The sequence below is a fragment of the Miniopterus natalensis genome, chromosome 9, assembly GCF_054644295.1.
Source record: "Miniopterus natalensis isolate mMinNat1 chromosome 9, mMinNat1.hap1, whole genome shotgun sequence".
In the NCBI taxonomy this organism is placed as follows: domain Eukaryota; kingdom Metazoa; phylum Chordata; class Mammalia; order Chiroptera; family Miniopteridae; genus Miniopterus; species Miniopterus natalensis.
Window position 1 is genome coordinate 59117994 of NC_142089.1, and position 20815 is coordinate 59138808.

At 37.4% G+C, this 20815-nt stretch overlaps 1 protein-coding gene across 1 annotated transcript; it reads left to right on the top strand.

Moving 5' to 3' along the window:
* The first annotated feature begins 397 nt into the window (after positions 1 to 397).
* Positions 398 to 16684, top strand: DR1 (down-regulator of transcription 1). Its single transcript, XM_016197170.2, has 3 exons — positions 398 to 1341; positions 9178 to 9341; positions 14647 to 16684. Exons 1-3 carry the CDS (start codon positions 1122 to 1124, stop codon positions 14791 to 14793), a joined length of 531 nt encoding a protein of 176 aa, XP_016052656.1. The 5' UTR covers positions 398 to 1121; the 3' UTR covers positions 14794 to 16684.
* The last annotated feature ends 4131 nt before the right edge of the window (positions 16685 to 20815 follow it).

The following is a 20815-nucleotide window of genomic DNA, read 5'->3' on the forward strand; positions in this document are numbered from 1 at the left end:
CCCAGCCTCGTTCCCCTCCGGCTCTGAGGGACGGCAGAGAGAGTTCCTTAACGGCGCCCCTTTGTCCCAAAGCGTGTCTGCGAGAAGGTCTGAAGCCTCAGCTGGTGGGGGCGACCCTTCCCCACCCCCCACCTGGCCGTGCGCAGTCTGGCGGGGCAGCCGCAGAGCCAGCGGGGGCTCGGGGGCTCTCCGGTCCCGCGAGGCGCGCTCGTCCGGCTACGGCCCCAGGAAGGCGCTGAATCCCGGGGCGCGCGCCCGGACCGCAGCGGGAGGAAGTGGAGGCCGCAGGGAGGGGCGGTTCCCGCCGGCGCCGGTGGGGGAAGGGCGGCGGTCGCTCCCGGAACTCGGTCGGGAAGGGAGGGGGACATGGGGGAGGTGAGGCTTCCGGTAGCGCAAAGGGTGCCGGGAGAGGCTTCCAGCGAGCCGTCTTCTCTGGCCTTTTGAGAGACCACCGTTGCCGCGGTTTCGGCTTCCACGATCAGCGTTCGGGCTAAACGGCCACGGCGGCCTCCAGCGCCGTTTCCCTTGTGCCCGACTCTGTCCGTGTTCGCTCCCAGGCGCCCTCTCGGGTTCCAGCAGCGGCCGCGGCCGACATGTTGTGAGGCGGCGGCGTGGGTGTCTGAAGGATGGTTTGGCCGAGGCGGCGGCAACGGCTGCTGGCGGCGGCGGCGGCGGCGGGGGCTCCGGCTCGTTAGAGCCAAGCCCGCGGTGTGTCCGCCCGGTACCGCCGCGGGGCCCGCGTCCCTGGACCTCGCCTGTGCTCCGGCGCCGTCGGGGACCTGTTAGGCGACAGCGCCCTCCTCTCTGAGGATACACTGAGGTGGTTCCCCGGTGCTCAGATTCCGGACCACCTGGCTTTCCTTTCCCGACTTGGGCAGTGCTGCCCCCAGAATCCTCAGCCCCCCCCCCCCCGATTTTCCTCTCAACCTCGCCCTAAATCTCACACACGGGTGCTCCCAGCCCTGTAGTGCCAGCTCCCCCCTTCATTTTCTGCACCCTCTTCTCATAGCGCCCCGGGATCGCTCCGAGCGCGGCCTTTTGAAAAATCTTTGTGGAGTAGTGGACCAGAACTGGGGAGTTTCTAAAAGTCGGTCGGGGCGCGCGCGAGAGAGGAAGATACGATGGCTTCCTCCTCCGGCAACGATGATGATCTGACGATACCCAGAGCTGCCATCAATAAGATGATCAAAGAGACTCTCCCCAATGTCCGGGTGGCCAACGATGCCCGGGAGCTGGTGGTGAACTGCTGCACTGAATTCATTCACCTTATATCTTCTGAAGCCAACGAGATTTGCAACAAGTCGGAAAAGAAGACCATCTCTCCAGAGCACGTCATACAAGGTAAGAGTTACGTGTGGGATTTTGTTTAAAATGAGGGTCGCGCGACCCGTGCCCGTCAAAGCCCCGGTTCCCCTCGCGGGTCAGTGCTGGGGGACGAGGCAGCCGCGCGGGCTCGCAGGCGGCCGGCGCCCGAGCGAGTCCTCTAGGTGGTATTCGCGTGGTGGTTTCTCACCCGGCGAGGACGAGTTAAGGATTGCACGCATTTAGGTCAGCCAGCGTCCCCGAAGGTAAAGCGTTAGCCGTCGCCGTCTCAATTTGCATACAGCCAGGTAAGCCCGAGCGGCGAGAGCTTCGCCCCCCGGACGTGGGAGCGCACAGGACAGCTGAGGAGCCAGTCGCCTGCCGAAAGTGGAAACGTGTGTGGTGACGGCGGAGAAAGGCACCCAGAAGTGCTCCCTTGGGAAATTAGAATTCAGACAGGAGCTTCAGGCGTGAGTGCAGACGGCACCCCTTCCCCACCGAGCTCTTCACCAAGTGTAGAGGAAGAGTTGAGTTTCCTAAACACGTGAGAGAAAAAAACACATACCTCTTAACACGAATGTGTCCAACGTTGTGAAGTTTATTGGTGTTGAATAAAGAGTGTATTTCCTGCTTTAAAAATGGTTCAGTGGTCCCGCCGTTCATCAAGAAGTTACCAAAGCACCCCAGTTCCGTCCTGTCAGAAAAGGGTGAATCTTCTTTTTTGCCCCTCCTTTCTTACTTAAGTTTTCCTTCTGTGTAGCTTCCTTTGATTTAGGGAGATAAAATTTTAAAGCTTGTATGAATAGATTGTAAGAGATGCTTTTTCCTGGAACACTTCCCTGTTCTTTCCTGCTGCCGTTGCTGTTTGGATGCATACACTTAAGCTTTTATTGAACAGCACTTCTGAAAGTTTCAACAGTTTCTTCTCTCTCAAAGTGGAAAGTAGTAGGGATCTGGGAGACCATCGTCCGGTGATTTCAGGGGCAGAGAGACATTTACTGGGCACGTTTTGGGAAGCACTTGCATATACTCTTATGCAAAAGCTCCATTCAATTTGAGGTGATAACATGCCTCTTATAATAATCCAATTAAAATTTTGTCAATTTCTTGATTGCTTTTGAAGTCAGAAAAAAGTCATGGTGAATTTTAATCATTTTGGAAGGCAAAGTGGCTGGCTGACATTTTATTTTTATTTTTTGTTTGTTTGTTAATCCTCATCTGAGGACTACTTTTTTTTCCCCATTGATTTTTTTTAGAGAGAGTGGAAGGGAGGGAGAGAGACCAAGAGAGAGAAACACTGATGTGAGAGACACATCTATTGGTTGCCTCCGGCACGTGCCCTGACCAGGGCTGGGATGGAGCCTGCAACTGAGGTACCCGTGCCCTTGACAAAAATCGAACCCAGGACCCTTCAGTGTGCCCGCTGATGCTCTAACCACTGAGCAAAACTGGCCAGGGATGCCATTTTATTTTTATAATTTTACTTTTTAAAGGGTGACTTTCCTGTTATTCTGAAGTAGAGAACACATCTGCTTATATTCCCCGTGTCCAATATTTTACTGTCAATATTGACAAAAGGGTTAAGTGATTCACTTCTGGTTCTTAATGATGTGTGTGGAAGGTAGATTTAAAATATACTTCACCATTTCGATTTCAGTACATAAGGAGAAAACAAATCCCTAGGAAAAAGCATATTTGATTTTTACGCTACTATTTTTTTCTACTTGTTTGGTGTGCTGAATATCCTGGCAAGTAAAAGGAAGGCCCAAATTGTCTATTTTTCCTCCTTTATTTCTATTTTTACATTGTATGTGTGACTGTTGTCATAAGTCTTCACAAGATTATCCAACATAGATAGCTATAATTTCCTTTTACAACTCATAAAAGAGAAAAAGGGTCTTTTATCAACATTGCCTTTCTAATGAAAATTGCAAAAAATTCTAAAGGATCTGCCTAAACACATGTTTACAACACAGACGTGAGGATCGCTCCAAAAATTATAACACATTACAATCTGTCTTCTTGGGTAGAGTTTATTCCTTTCTAGGATATATTTAGATTTCTGATTGACATGATGGAATACAAGTGCAGCTGTAGCAAGGAGTATGTTAAATGCCTCAACTTTGGAGTATGATAAATTCAGTTTACTGTGTAAGTCAGAAAGTTCCAGTGAAAGCATTTTCCTTTGTGTGCTGAGTATAATGTATTAATTTTTAAAAAATCATGTATGGACCTGTTATAGTCTTACAAATTTACCTTTTTTTTTTTCCTTGTAAGATTGACATTGTTTAGTGGATAAGGGCCTACCATTTTTTGCCCAAGTTTCTCCCTAGTTAGGGGAATAGATTTTATACATTTATAATCTCATGTTAGTTTCATATTAATCATTTTAAAGATTTTTTTTTTTGGTCTTGACTGGTTGAATTTTTTTTAAAGAAATGTTTAATGTGTGTATATTTTAGGTATTTAAAGCATGTTTTTACAGACTAACTCTGAAAGCTAAGTAAATCATGGTAGACAAAACATTTTTTTACTTTCTGTCAGCATTAATTATTTAGGAATGTAGGATATATCCAAGTGGAATAATAATGTACATTTTAAAGTATTATAGAGATTTAAGTAATAAGTTTAATGAACTAGACTTTGCTTCAGGACATTTCACTTGTTCAGTTGCCACTTTGCTTTACCATGTCAGAGCAAATCAAGCATTTGAGTCAGTTCTGTAAGATTCAAGTTAAAGTTGAAGCAATTTTATTGCCAGTAAATCTGTGAAATACTATAACTTAAAGTACTATAACTATAAAGTTAAATTAAAAATATTTTTTCTAAATGTCTTGCTTATTTTGAGTTTAAGAAAGTAGACTTGGTATTGAAGAGCACAGATACACAAATAGAGGGAGTTCTAAAGTGTTCCTCATATTCCATTGCTGGTTTCAATGAACACATTCTTCAGTGAGTTCTAACATGTTCTGTTACATTATGGAAAGAATTGACATTGAGAGTCAAGAGCTGCAAGTTCTACCCTGGAAAGTCTTTTACCTTAGGCAAATCTGTTAAAAGTTTCCCTGCTTATGTATAAATAATACTTAATGGTTTCAGGTATAACTTGCAATTATTGAGAATTAGTCAGGGTTGAGAATCTTACATTAAATATGCTACAATAAATAATAATTTTAAAAATTCATGTAGTGTTTCTGATTAAAATATAAAGCTGAAAATCTGTTATGTTTAACCTTACATCATGATGCCTTTTGTAAAGCCAAAGTGTAAGAATATTTTTGTAAAGCCAAAGTGTAAGAATATTTTAAGTGATATTATTTTCTTTCTGCATTTTTAATCTCATGCTACATTTTTTTCACATTTATGAGAATAGCAACTGAAAGTAGTGAAAGTTCGAAAAAGTCTTAGAGGATTTGCTTCTTCAACAATTGAGTTGCTCCAAGGTATCTTATGTTGATTGCCTTTTAAAAAATCTAGTCTCTAGAAAAATAAGAAAAAAAGGTGTAAATAAAAGTTTATTTTTTGTTGTTAGAGTCAATAGAGGTAAAATTACTCTGTCAAATTGCTATAAAGATTCTTTTTATCCCCTTTATTGAGATATAATTGACTGTAACATTGTATATGTTTAAATTGTACAATGTAATGATTTGGTATATGTATATATTGTGAAATGATTACCACAATAAGGTTAGTTAACACATCCATCACCTCATATAGTTACAGCTTTGCTATGAAGTTTCTTAAATGCTTACTTTGATTTTCCATACTTATCACAAGCAATTCTGGCACAAGTCTACAGACCACACTTTGAGTAGCTTTGTTCTAAAGCCTAAACCACAGTCTATTTTGGAAAGTGGATGTGAAGTAGTTTTGAAATCAGAGGATCTGAGTAATAGCAGAGAAGTCGTAATAATAATGAGAATAATACTGTATTGCATAAATAGTCATCCATACTGATATTTTTTTTCCCAAAGAGAGAACATGTAATTTGCGTTGCACAATTTATCACATAATCAGTACTTTTTCAAGTTAGGATTTTGTTGTTTTTCTTAAACTTGATATATTGTTTTTCTTTTGCCACCCAACAATTACTTTTGAATACTACTATGTACTTGACACTGTGCTAGATGCTGCTAAGTATATAAAGATGAATTACATTTGATTCCTGCTCTGCCATCAGTCTCTCATTGTCCCAGATTTCAAGGGGTGGTGATACCATAGAGGATGTGTTTCTTAAGGGTCTTCAGAAACCTCACCAGGCTAATGAGCCAAAAAGTCACTTTGGCTACATCCTTTTAATGTATTTTAAGTGAACTGTATCACACACACACTCCTTCCCCCAACATACAAACAAAATAAAATACAGAAATTAGAGAATGTTATATTTTTTTAGTGAAAAACATGTATTATGTTGTGAAGTATAAAGTAATTCAAACAAATTTTTATTAAAATGAAACTTTTCAAGATTGAAATAAGATAAGCCTTTATTACAAATATTATTGCTGGCGGAAGTTTTTACTTTTTTTCCTGAGTGGGTATCTTGTTAACATCTGTCTTTCAAATTGAAAAGTGTGCTAAATGTTTATTTTCCCCTAATATATCATGTACTTTTCTGGGTATAGTTTTAAGATAAGTGGCAGGAGGTAGCAGCCAGACCTCTGAGGAACAAGGGATGTATGTGTTGTACTCATAAAGTTTTAAAAAATTATTTTTATTTTTTGGATTTTACTCTGAGATCCTTAGAGCCAGGCCATTAACATTCCATAAAGTCCCATTGTACGTATTAGAAAAAGACACTCCTTCCTTAAAAAACCTTTATCACCATCTGCCAGAAGCAGCACAGATTTAACGTATAAATTATAACACTATTTTACAAACATACAAATCTATGATGTTTACAGTATGAATGGCCTTCCTAGATATAGTACTGTTGTACACTGAACAGCCTACATAACCATAAACAGTGACCCTTCTTAGGAGCCATTTCTCTTATCCTTTAGGATTCTACTTTGTGTAAAATGGGAATGGTTACTATTACATGGTAAGAAATGATATAAAATATCTCCCTGTTTAGAAGATACTGTTTCCAGTTATTAATCTGTTAGCCAAAATGTATTTAAAATTTGGATTAAAGTCAATTCAGTTTTTGAATTTAAACTTCTGGCTGTTCCTGTTAAACCATTTTATTGTGAGTACAATATTTGTATATAGCAGCTCATTGAATAATAAATATTAAATATTAACCTTGGCTTTACTTGCAAATTTTTTTTAAGCAGTGTTCTCAACCTTAGATGTTTTTAAAGGTGAGTTGTTTTTGTTAATTTTTAACCCAAACCCTCCATGGTTAAAGGTAGTTTGGAATGAATTTTTTTTTAATGTCTAGTCTGGTAATTCATGATATTTCAAAGGGGTATCTCTCCATTGTGTTGATTTGTTAATTTTGTAAATTTAATATTTTATATTATAAATACACTTGTTCAACTTGAATTTAGGTGTGATAATGCATAACTGTATGTTTATTTAGGTCCTGTATCAGGGTACTTTTTTTAAATGTAAGAGAAAAAATAAAGATGAATAATACATAGTTTAAGTCAGTTAAGCTACTCTAGAGACTGTGTTAAGTCCCTTAGATTAATTACTTGGTTGATTCCTACAACCCTAGAACTAATTAATACAAATATAATAGTGAATATTTTATTTTGCTCCTATGGGCCAACCTCTGTTCTGAGCTCTTTATATTAATTCATTTATTCTTCACAGCCGTCTGATCTGATGAGATGTAGGTACTGCTATTCTTATTTTAAGGGTAGAGGTGAAGGAACTTATGTCGGGTGACACAGCGAGTATAAGGTGGAGCTGGGGGTCAGTCCCTGGCAGACTTAGGGCCTACATGCTTAACCATTATACTGCTGCTGGTTGTAGGAAGATATTGTACTGCTGTTGGTTGTAGGAAGATATTGTGGAATAAATGCTATTCTCATTTTAGAGATGGAAAACTGAAGCTTGGAGATGTTAAGCAACGTATCCAAGGTTATACAATACAAATGCAGTGACAACCAAGTTTCAAATTCTACGTCTATCTGGTTTCAAAAGGGAAGATTACTTCTGTCTAGGAGGATCAGGCAAGCTTAATTTGAAGATGGTGTTTTATCTGGGCCTTGAATGTATTACCATCACAATGAATGTGGGAAACTGGTGCCCGCTGGGAAACACTGAGCAGTCAGATTTAGTAGAAGTATGCAGGGATTTAATCACAAACGTAAAGCTGGAGAGGTTGGTGGGGCTAGATCCTGGAGGACTTTGGCGTAGGGCTAAGGAAGCAAGATGTTCTTTAGAATGCGTCAGGAAATCATAAACCATTCACTTGGTTTCCTTTGGTTTTGTCTCCAGCTAATATTATTGAAAATATATTAACTCTACTTGTGCCTTTAAAAAAGATAAAGATAAAAATGTTGGCATCTAGCATTGACACTTAAAAAATATTCAGTCCATTCAGGTGAAAAACTCAAGCTGCCTAGTTTTCACTTAATTTTACACTATACCCCAAGCTTCTTGAGATCAAGAATTATACAGCAGTTCATTTGATGTACAGAACTCAAAGTAATGGTTACTGAAGTTTTTTGGGTGGCAAGGTAGGGACAGCAATTTACCTTAATTAAAATTCAAGTAATAGTACTCTGCTTTTTGGCATCGGACTATTTCTAAAGAAGATTGATGAAATTAGTTTAACATTTGAAGTCATTAAAGTTGAAATCATTTAAAATATCTTAAAACCCCAGCCTACATGGGGATGTGGATTTGTAAAGGTGTATCTGGTGTTCTCCCTGAAGAGCAAACCCCTGAAGGTGGAATTTAGGAATCTATTGAGGGTAGCCTGGCTCATCATCATTGTTAAAAGACTGCAAGAACTGATGAACTAAATTAAGTTGATTTATTGTGTTTTTCACTACCTCTGTTTCATCATTGGCTCAGAAAAAATACACCTTTAGTGCTTTAGTCAGCATGTAGAACTATACAATATGATTTTAAATACTATGAGCCAAAAGGAAATTTTATGCCTTGTTTTTCTGGATTACAGAAAGTGTTTAGAGAGTGCATTTTCTTGTAAAATTTTATTTCAAAATGTGGAAAAAAGAATGTTTTGTTAATGCTTCGTCTATCCTTATAATTGTTTTTTATCCCAGTTTTTCTGCCACACCACTTGAAATATTTTCATAGTGCTTCCTGTTAAGTTTTCTTTTCAAGGGAAATTTGTTGGCTGGATATAAATGCTGAATTTCATAAGTTATTTCCACCAGTATTTCTTAAACTTGGCAGTTTGAGTGTCTTTGCTAAAAGTAATTCTTGTTGGTATATTGGACAAAAAAAATTTACCTATTTTTTCATTCAATCCTACTGAAATTTAGAGCATGTGTTACCAAAGCTGACTTTTTCTAAGCCAAATGGCACAAAATATGTTAACGAATATATTTCAAATATTTGCTTTTTTGGTATTCTTTCAGAAAGTGACTGACTTAATGGTGTTGATTAACTATGAGTGGCATAGAAAAAATGTTTTCTTACTAAAACCACATGTTCTTACATTGGGCTTTTTTTTCTCACAGGAAATGCTTTAGTTTTTTAAAACTTAGAAAGAAAGGGAAAAGGGAAGGCCTGTGCCCAGAAATGTTTCTTAAGTTTCAACTAATTTGCAATCTAATATTAAGGAGGTTGATAAAATATTTTGTCATAGCCATCCAGGTAATTGCTGTGCAACTAAAAAATAGGTAGCATTATTATAAAACAATCACCTCCTCCTCCAAAACAGAAACTTAAAGTTCCATGTGTAGAGTAAAAGCTGTGTTCTATCATTCTTTCATATTTTCATTTCCCCAGCCCTAGAAAGTTTGGGCTTTGGCTCTTACATCACTGAAGTAAAAGAAGTTTTACAAGAATGCAAGACTGTAGCATTAAAAAGAAGAAAGGCCAGTTCTCGTTTGGAAAACCTTGGCATTCCTGAAGAAGAGTTATTGAGACAGCAACAGGAATTATTTGCAAAAGTAAGTAATGCATTTTAAATTATTTTCATCTGAATCCTACCCTGTTTGCTAATAGAAATCAGACGGGTTTATGAAATAATTTTCTAAATCATCATACTTCTTTCGATTATTTGATCATAGAGCCTGATGTGTAGTAAAGATGGCCAGTTTGACTCGATTTGGCCAGTTATTCCTGTAAAAGTAAATATTTGTAGCAACCTGTTTTCTAAGGAGAATGACTCCAAATAAATACTGAGATTTTACTTTGATTTTTTTTCAGACAGAATGGCTGTTTTAAAAGCTTGAAAAGTATACCTAAACATTCTTAAGATTTAAAATGATGGGCTGGTGAGAAAATAGTCCATCAAAATTTGAGTGGCATATAAGGAAAATCTGATTAACATCTACTTTGTACCTTAATTAGTTTTAATATACCCTTAAAACATTCTAATCGTAAAATTTTTTGAAGGACTAGTGGAGCAGATAAAGGGAAAAAAATTTCTTTCCTTTTTGGTACTGTTCTAATACCCAGTCTGTGAAGGATTAGTACCCAAGTACTAATATCCCCTATTTTTTTTAAAAAAAAGAGGAGAGCCCTAGCCAGTGTGGCTCAGTGGATAAAGAGAGCATCGGCTCTCGGACTGACGAATTCTGGCCAAGGGCATGTACCTCAATTATAGGCTTGGTCCCAGGCAGGCTTGATCCCAGGCCCTGGTTGGGGTACAAGTAGGAGGCAACCAGTCAATGTGTGTCTCTCACATCGATATCTCTCTCTCTCCCTCTCCCTCTCCTCCCTCTCTCTCCCCCTTCCACTCTCTCTGAAAAGCAATGGAAAAAATATCCTCAGGTGAGGATTAAAAAAAAAAAAAAAAAAAAAAAGGAGCCCGGCCAGGCATGGCTCAGGGATTGAGCATCGACCTAGGATCCAGGTGATCGGGGTTCAATTCCCGGTCAGGGCACATGCCCTGGTTGCGGGCTCAATCCCCAGTCGGGGGCCTGCAGGAGGCAGCCGATCAATGACTCTCTCATCATTGATGTTTCTATCTCTCTCTCTCCCTCTCTTTTCCTCTCTCTGAAATCAATACAGATATATTTTTTAAAAGGGGGGGGAAGATGAGACTTTCCCCCCCTACTAAGATCTAGCCTCTCATTTGAAACTGTAAGGCAGTTTTGGGTTGAATAGAATTAAGGTTTTTACCAGTTACTGTAGTTACCATTAGAACTAGGAAGTGTCATTGTAGGTTATCTATTCCGGATTAGTACCGTAGCTGATCTCTTTGCAGTGATAACAACAAATTCGGTTTATATCAAAAGCATTTGAATTTTAAGTGTTATCAGACACTAGACACCAGATTACCTTTAAACTAATAAGAAAATAAAAGCTTACTAACATTTATTGAGTTCTAACCATGTGTTAGTCATGTTGCCAAGTAATTTAACTCTATTTTATGTAATCCTCTGAACAACCTATGAGATAACCTATGAGTGTACATGGTAAAATCTGTAAGTACTAAAGAGCATGGGCCTTTGAGGCAGGCATGAACACATGCAAATAGTATTATAATCCATAGGAATATAAGGTAACAAAGAAGGAGCAATGATTTAAAAAAACCATTAGCCCAAGCCAGGTGGTTTAGTTGGCTGGAGCATCATCTTGTACACGAAAAGGTGGCGGGTTCAATTCTCTGTCAGGGCACACCTAAGTTGTGGTATGACTATGGAAGGCAACCAATCAGTGTTTCTCTCTCTCTCCTCTTTCCTCTCACTCTGGAATCAATAAAACCATATCCTCAGGTGAGAATTAAAAAACCCCACACACATTAGTGGGTATCCTTTATTGATGCTTTACTATTGCAAATCACCTAGAGGGTGCCAAATTAAATATTTGATGAAAGGAAAAACATACTCTACTAGATACTTTACATACTTTGCAGAGTTTTTATGTATAATGTAAATTTTATTATATCCATTTGTACATTAAGGAGCAGACTCGGAGATGGAGAAACTTGCATGAGATTATTCATTCATTTGTTCTGCAGATACTTCCTAAAGTCCTCACTATGTAGCAGACATAGGGCTAGGTGCTAGGCCTACACCAGTATACAAGTGAGACATAGTTTCTATCACTACAAAGCTTAGTTTACTAGGAAGGATTGAATTAAACAAATAAAACAAGTAAGTTCATACAGTTAGAAAGTATTAGAATCTCAATTCAAACTCATATCTTCTGACTCCAAAACCTGTGCTCTTTCTACACCACCAAGCTGATGCTCTAGCCACCATTTTGTTTACTTAATTTATTTTGTAATTTTTAAGTGGAACATGTTTTATCCTTTCTAGGACAAAAAGGTGAATGAAAGAAATAATTGACTGCCTGCCAAATGTGTCTTCATTCCCTCTCCTTGTCATCTGCTTTTTATTTCCCTTCCTTATCACCTTTTTTCTTTCCCTGATCTGTAGGTGAAGATTCTTTGCTCTAGTGAGTGAATTAGTAGAGGTAAAACTTTAGCAGCTGCCTAGTACTTCTTGCCTAGAGCACAAAGTACTGAAGTCCTACATCTGAAAGGAACTGGTAATAGTATCTTTTTCATCACTTTCATTGTACTTCATCTTTTATATTTTTTTAAATTTATTTTTTAAAACATGTCTTTATTGATTTCAGAGAGAGGAAGGGAGAGGGAGAGAAAGATACATCAGGGATGAGAGAGTCGTCATTGATCAGCTGCCTCCTGCACGCCCCTGACGGGATCAAGCCCTCAACCGGGGCATGTTCCCTGACCAAGAATCGAACCCCGATCTCCTGGATCCTAGGCCGATGCTCAACCGCTGAGGCACGCCCAGCCAGGCTAGAATAACTGTTTTCCATATTTCTCTATCAAAATGGGGAAAGTAGTTATTAGAATACTTTGTTTGTAATTTCCTAAACAAAAAGGTTTTTATAGGGGGGTATAATATAGGTACACTTACAGCTAATATGAGGATGACCACTCTCATGAGGAAGATAGGAAGAGATCCTAAGTACAGGGGCATCATTTTCAATTTTGGTGGCACGGGACTGTGTCAGTTACTAAGCAGTTGTCTCAGCCTTTCCATGCTCCACTTTGTGACAGGGCCTGGTGCTTTGCAAACCACATTTCCGCTTTTCTAGCTGATTACTGCTAAACTCTGTCTGTAGGGGGCTCTCGATGGAGGTTGCCAGGCTGGAGGAGGAGGCAGCACTTGGGCTTCTTTCTTTACTTCCTGTTTATTTCTGGTTCCTTTAAGCAACCTAGCAATGCTGCTTCATCTTACCTGCATCAGTTTTTTCCTGTAGCAGGAATTGAATCTAGTTTGCAGTTTCTCTGATACTTACAGAACCAGCCTGAATTTTTATCTCCTTCCTCAAGGATGTGAATCTCAAACTTTGGGGCCCTCCTCCAAGCTCAGAGATTCTAGTACAAGTCAATCAGTGCCACTGCTTCAGAGGTCTGAATTTCAGTTCCATGGGTTGCTCCTCTAAGCTTCTAAGTTTTAAAAATTCCAGCCTTTTCCCTTGTTCCCCCCATTTTAGGATTGGTGGCTGCTCTCTGTTGTTGCCTACATGCATGATACCTAGTGTTTTTTTCTTGCCTGACTTACCTAGTTACCAATTTTATACTTGATTAACAACCCTTCATATTACATTTTTTTCTATTTTCCTAACTAGTGTTACTTCAATCTCCTGATTAGATCCTGAACGATACTGAGAGGAATCAGGAAAACACTTAGTGGAAAAATAGTATTTCTGTTTGACTTGAAGAAAGAGTAGAATTTTAGTAGGTAAAAATCAGGAAATTTCAATAGAATGAGTATCAGCATGAGTAAAGGTAGTAAAAATGTGAGGGATGGTGTATGTTTGGGAAACATTTTATATTCTAGGTGGTTTATTTTTTGAGCACAAGGTACATGTTACAAAAAAAGATTAGAGAGAGAGATCGGGCAGGCAGTAATTTGGAGGACCTTGAACTACAGGCTGAGGAATTTGGACTTAACTGGCAACAATTAAATGATTTTTTAATAATGACCTGATTAGAAATCTCCTCTAGAAATGTTTGTATAATAAACTCATGACAGATTAAACTTAGGAGTGTAGAGGTTATGCTGAGCATCACTGTTTTCCCACAAAACATTCACTCAGAAAATACTGGGGGCCTATGTATTGGTAATCCAATAATGAACATGAAAACAGTCTCTATTCTCAAGCCTAGGGAAGAAAACAGATATATACTCAGATAATTAGAGAACAAAGTATGGAAATGCAGAGAGAATTATGGCATATGAAATGGAGCACCAAATATGAACTAGAAGGGTCAAGAAAGAACAACTGATTTGTGTTTTAAATGATGACTGGGAATTGGCCTTGCATAGGAAGGGTACGAGCCAGGCTTAAGGAACAATTGTGAGAAAAGTCAGAGAGGGAGGAGCAACATTGTTCCCTAGCGTTTAATGGGAAATTACATGATCTTCAAGAACAGATTTCTTTTTTTCCCTTCTTCATGTGGTTTTTCTGCTAATGGATGAAATTAAATTGGGAAGGAGCCTTAGTTGCAACAGTGTATGTATTAGCCTGTTGCCACAGTGCATGTATTGCATATGTATACATCTTGGTTTCTAAAATCCTGTGGTTTTTATAGAAGATAGATATGTCAAATGAATGGATTTTAATTATCCCATTTAAATTCAGTTCTTGGTAAGTGTCTTTTCACTAATGCGTATATAGGAAGGTTGTGTGTGTGTTTGTGTGTACACATGTGTGTGTATGTATTTATAGGTGTATTTATAGAGGAAGGAGAGGGATAGAAAAAGAGGTGCATATATACAGAGATGTATCTATCACTAGCTGTGATAGAAACTCAAAAGAAATATCAAGATAGCTCTTGCATTTCATGTATAGTACTTTCCCCTAAGAGTTAGGGGTACTGTGGTAGAGAGCTTTTAAACTACAAAAAAAAATTTGTAGATTGAAAAATGTTTGCATCAAAATTGTAAGTTGAGAGGACAGAAGAATCAAGTGAAACAAAAGGAAAAAAGAAACAAGGATATAGGAACCAAAAAGATAATATTGTGATTTTTCTGTCAACTTTTTCAGCTTCTTCAGTTGAACCAGAGGTCATAAGTTATGTGACATAAAAGGGGGTACAATCTATAAGAGAATCAATCTTGGATAGAGTTCCTGTTCTCCAGATGTACACCAGTTTTAGTGGTTGGGAAATACCCAAACTTGATAATGACTAATTCTGCAATTAACCAAAGTGTGTATGTTGTGGGCTTTTAAAAAATTATTTGTTTTTATGTTTTTGGTGTTTAGGCTAGACAGCAACAAGCGGAACTGGCCCAGCAGGAATGGCTTCAAATGCAGCAAGCTGCCCAACAAGCGCAGCTTGCTGCTGCCTCAGCCAGTGCATCTAACCAGGCAGGATCTTCTCAGGATGAAGAAGATGATGATGATATCTGAAATTCACCAGCTGAGGTTCTATTTCCTCTATATATGTTTTCTCCTGCACAAGAAAACAGTGAACGAAATGCTTATCTGTAATTTTGTATGCATCTTGGTGGACTTGCCACTGGTACCCTAGGGATGTCTGCTATTGATTTTCATCTGTTGTGTGCTATTCATGTGAAAACTGTCTCTTTGAACTATTGAAAATTTAAGGTTCAGTATAATATCAATTTTGAATTTTTAATGGTGTTTATGAGATTTTAGATAGCAGTGAGTCCTTTATTGATCAATAAACAGTGTTACAGAAAACTTCACGTTTATAAAAATACAGTGACATTTATACAGAAACTCTAAATCTTCATTTCCTCTGCCCTTTTAACTAAACTAAAAATTGGGACTTAAATTATTGGGGGAGGGGGTGCTATGTAATGCAGTAGGCATTAGATCAGATTGATAAAAGAATACAGAGTTCAGTTCTGTAGTATCTGGGTTTTTTTGTCTTTTAAAATGAGTATATATACAGCAATAAATATATATATGTATATGCTCAGATAAATATACTTGTTTGAAAGAATTTCAAAACAAGACATTCAAAAACTAGGAAGGGGTGAGGGTATGTTCCATAGTAGTTGTATATGGGTTATGTTTTTCATTTTGTTTTTGTTTTATGTAGAGGTAAAACCTACTGTTTTATTATGGCATAATTCATCTTGAGCTACACTTACATTTCAAAGACTGCCCAATTTTGAGGTCTGTCATGATTCTTACTATTTCACTCCAATAATTGTCAATAGTATTACTTGCTTAGTCCATCCATGTTTATTGGAATTTGTGAAACAATTGCTTAGGTTCTATTGGTTTAACTGGGGTTGATGAATATTCAGACCTTTGCTGGGGGAAAGAAATGAAAGTTAATGAGCATGCTTGCTGTAAAAGAGGGATTTTTTTGTAATTTAACTTATAGTTTAAGTTTACTTATTGTTTGTTTTTAGCATTACTCTTACATTTTCTTGACTAGATGGCCTACAGTGTCCAATGCTTCCTTTTGAAATGACATCATTGTCTCCATCATAGAGTGATAGCTTTAAAAATTGATTTGTTTTGTTTTAAAAAGCATGTCATAACTAATTAGCCCTATATGAAACATAAAATATAGTTTCAACCTGCTCATTAAAAGGGAGGAAGCTTTAATTTGATTCTAATAAATATAAGTATGGTAGTGATTTTTATAGAAATCCAGTGTGTTGAAGAAATGGCATCTTGTTTGTATTTTGGAAACAGAATGGAAAAACCACTTAAGATAGTATGAAGTAATCTAAATTCCTTTGTCAGTTGTCAAGTCATTTAAATTTCTATATTCACCAAGCCCAAGGATAATTTGTTTGTGGCTGCCAGGATTTCAATTTTAATTGGAGAGCTAAATAAGTAAAGTTTACAAGTGTTAGATTTCTTAATCATATTTTGCAGTTTAGAAAAAGTGAAATATTGTTATACATTTATTAAATACACTTCCCCCCTGCCATAGAAAGGTTAATTTTGCTGAATGTTTTAAGTTGATATTGTATCTATGACGTGCTTTGGCCAAGATAGAAGGGATTGGTTTTTAAGTTTCAGTACCAAAGGTAGTCTAGTCTAAGACACAATAAGTTAATAAGTGTTGGCTTTTCTAATTTGTACTGTAACATCCTTATACTTGCTATTTTAAGTGTATATGTTTCTTAAGTAAACAACTTAGATATTTTTCCACACCTTTTTTTTTTTCTGATGCAGAGTTCAGGTTAATTAATATTTTACTGCATCTGATAATGTATTATATGTTTGAAGCCTAGTGACTTTGCATTTGGACATTCTTGTGATTTCATATGCTGTATTCTTCAAGCAATAAAATTCTGATGTGTTTTATAAATTGTTTTTATATTTTAATGATCTGTACAGATTAATGGCAAGAGATTTCTATTACTAACACTTTTACTAGTTTCAAGAATCTTAGGCCCAAAAGACATTTTGATAATAATTTGGTATGTAGTACCTGACTTTCTCCTTTGTTTACTGTTATTTTAGAAAATGTGGTTCTACTTGTATTTGTGTAATTTACAGCCCTGGAATCCAGGTATAACAAAGCTAATTAAGCAATGTTTTACTTTCAGCTTTCTTTTTTTAGCATTTAAAAGTCACTCTTTTGTCCGTTGTTATTTTAAAAAATCTTTTAGAGAGAGAAACAAATTTTTAGTGCACTTGAGAATAAAGTTACTGTTTAGTGTTTCCCCCACCTCCTTGAATATATATCTGTCTTTTTCAGCAGACTATCAGATTGTTAAGTGTTGAAAACGCACCAATTTTAAAACTGCACATACCATTCATATGGAGGAATACACAAATAAAGGTTTTCACAGATTAAGCCTGTTCATGTCTCCAACCCTCAGACCAAGACACAGAGTATTATGAGTGCCCCAAAAGCCGCCTTCTTGCCCCTATCTTAACATTGTCCTCTTCTTCCTCCCCAGAAGTAACTACTATTCAGACTAGTAAAACTATAGGTTAGTTTTATTTGTCTTTTATGTAATTGCAATCATATATAATATACAGCTTTTTTGCTCATTGTATTTGTAAGTATACTGGTTTCCTGGTGCCACTATAGCATATTACCACAAACTTAGTGAGGTAAAACAACACAGATTTATTTTCTTGCAGCCCTAGAGATCAAAGGTCCAAAGTCAGTTTCATTACGCCAAAGTCAATGTATAAGCACATTTGATTTCTGAATCTGGAGGTTGTGAGCAGAAAATGTTTTCTTGCCTTTTTTCAGTTTCTAGTGAAGGCCTATCTTCCTTGGCTTGTGGTCCCTTCCTCCATGTTCAAAGCCTCTGCTTTAATCATGGCATCATCTTCTCTTTTTCTATAGTCACATCTTCCTGTCTCTACGGTTAGGGCCCACCTAGATAATCTGCCCATTTCAAGATCCTTCATTTAAATCACATCTGCAAAGTCTTTTTTTGCCATATAAGGTAACATTCACAGGTTCCAGGGATTAGGTCCTGGATATCTTTAGAGGCTATTATTCAACTTCCAGAGTGAGATTCATTTATATTGTTGCATGTATTTGTAGTTCATTCATTCTAATTGCTAAATAGTATTCCATTAATTTATTCATTTTATTATATCCAAAATTTATTCATTCTACCATTGATGGACATTTGAAGAATTTCTAGTTCTGAGCTATTGTAAATATTGCTGTAAAGAACATTCTTATACATGTCTTTTGGTGAATGTATATATGCATTTCTTTTGATATATACCTGGGAGTGGAATTACTAGGTCATGAGGTATGCATGTTTTCAGTTTTAGTATGTACTTGTCAGTTTTCCAAAATGTAAGAAGGCACCACTATAATGTGTACCATAATAATGAATTATTAATGGTTTAGTGACCAAAGAATGTGAATGGATTTCTTGAAATACCAAAATTATACCAACTGAGTTATACTTGCTACAGCAGGTCTGTTCTTATTTAATATCATATAAGAGGAAAATAAAAGCAAAAGTATTTGTTCTTGTTACTGACACAGTAGTATTATGTACTTATTAGGTTATTGTTCCTCAGAAGAAATGCAGGTTTTAGTTGATCATAAATAGTATGTTAAGTTTATAAATAATACACTTAGTTGTGGAAAGTTCATGATTTAAAATTTTAATTGAATTAAAATATTTTTGTTATAACCTTATTAATGTACATAGGTATTTCCTTGTATCCAAATGGCCTCCATGAAGAATGATCCAATCCAAATAGCATAGGCACTGCCTTCCACTGGATTTTTGTTTTCTTTTCTGTCCCCTAAACTTGGCCCCCTCTGTGTGTCACCTTCCCCCGTGGCATAGAGTATCATGGGTAGGGTTGGCCAGGGTGAAGAAACTGGCAGCATAAGTAGCCTCCTCTCACCCACCCCCACTTGTCATCAATACATCAGCACTGATCTTACCCTATTTCCTCAAAATGAAAGATCTACCCTTAGCATATGTGTTTAGATTTGCCTTTTCCTATAAAGATATAAATAGAAAAGAAAAAGTAGGGAAGCAAAAGTGGCAACTTAACTTATGAGTCATTTCTACCAGAAATCAGGTAACTTAGTAAAATCTTAGAACAGGATTTCTCAGCCTTAGCATTATTGGCATTTTGGCCCAGTTAATTCTTTGTTGTGTGAGGCTATCCTGTGCCTTGTGCAGAGTTGAGCAGCACCTGGCTTACACCAACTAGGTGCCTGGAGCACATCCTCCCCACCTTGTGACAACCCAAAAATGCCTCCAGATGTTGCCAAATGTACCTTGAGGGGCAGTCACCCCCTATGGAGAACCCCTGCCTTAGAACATCCAAGTTTTTACTTAAAGGATAGGGTATTGGGGAAAGACTGAACTGAACCTTTTTTGGAATGAACACGTGTCAGTGGCAAAAGACAAAAAGAAACAGTGACTTGGAGAAAATAGGGCCAGGATTAAAATGTGTTTTCAACAAAGTCAGATCTTGACTTTACATCTGCCGATCCCTTCACCCCCTAAGACCCTAGTCCAGTTCTTAAAAATCTCACCGCTTTGCACCCAAAGATAAAAATTGTTTTTATTGTGGTTAAATATAAAATGTACCTTTTTAACCATTTTTAAGTTTTCTGTTCAGTGCCATTAGGTACATCGATATTGTGCAGCCATCACCACTTTCTCCAGAACTTTTCATTATCCCAAACTGGAACACGGCATCCATTAAACAACTCCCCAGCCTTCTTTCTCCCCCAGCTCCTGGTAACCACTATTCTACTTTCTGTCTCTGAATTAGACTATTCTAGGTACCTCATATAAGTGGAATCATGCAGTATGTGTTCTTTTGCATCTGGCCTATTAGCATAATGCTTTCAAGGTTCATCCATGTTGCAGCATCTATCAGAACTTCATTCCTTTTTAAGGCTGAATAATATTCTATTGTGTACATACCACATTTTGTTTGCCTATTCATCTGTCAGTGTCTGAGTGGCTTCCACCTTTTGGCCATTGTGAATAATGCTGCTAGGAACATGGGTATACAAATAACTGTTTGTATACCCATGCATGTTTGTATAACAAGCATGTTTTTTTGAGTGTGCAGATTTATACATTGAGAACTGCAACAAGGAAAGCAGCATAGTATGAATGTATACATATAAAGACACTGTAATATATGATAAATGTGACATGAGCAAAAATGACCAACACTTCGTACTAGATCTTTACATATGTTCTTTCATTTTCTCCTCTCCTCTGTGAGGTAGGTATTGATAGTCCAGAGTGGCAGACTGGTAACACAGATACACCTTTAAAGATAATTGACATACAAGAGGCAGTATTTTCTTTTCTTTATGAAACCTCATATCTATACAAAATGTAGTGAAAATAATATGGTCCATGGCTATTTCCTTTCGATTTCATATTATCTAATATATTTGCTTTTGTATACTTTATATAAATAGCGCTTGTTTGTCAGTGACATGGAGTTAGTAGTGGAGCTAGAAGATTTGACTGAAAAAAATGTTAGTGGAATTGACAAGTTTTTATTGGGGATTAGGGATGGAGAGAGAGAGATATACCTAGTGATGGAGGAAGAAAATGCTTGCTGTAAGGCAGCTAAAGATCCACGGCTAGTAGGGGAAAATAGGACAGGCTCAAAATTGTTCCTTTATGCAAGTATCTTCTAAATAAGTTTGCTTCCTTTATTGTGCCTTTAAAAGATACCATTAACTTTATATTTATGTCACTGTTACTTCTAGGATCTATGTAGTAAGGTGTAGTATGGTTAAGAAGAGACAACAATGGCAATTATTTCAGAAGCATTTATTTGGTGTATTATACAGAATAAGGTGTTTTATAAGTCTAATAGCATTAGGTTTAGATATGCTTTTGAAATATACATATAATAGTAATCTCTATAAAATTTTTTTTTTTTTTAAGATTTCTATTTTTATTTTTTTAATATATCTTTATTGATTTTAGAGAGAGGAAAGGTGAGGGAGAGAGAGAGA

What these genes read in the sequence shown, in the direction of transcription:
- DR1 (XM_016197170.2), top strand. Translation starts at nt 1,122, where the DNA reads ATGGCTTCCTCCTCCGGCAACGATGATGATCTGACGATACCCAGAGCT. An exon ending in TCCAGAGCACGTCATACAAG is followed by an intron (nt 1,342 to 9,177) that starts GTAAGAGTTACG and finishes TCATTTCCCCAG; the next exon opens with CCCTAGAAAGTTTGGGCTTT. An exon ending in AACAGGAATTATTTGCAAAA is followed by an intron (nt 9,342 to 14,646) that starts GTAAGTAATGCA and finishes TTTGGTGTTTAG; the next exon opens with GCTAGACAGCAACAAGCGGA.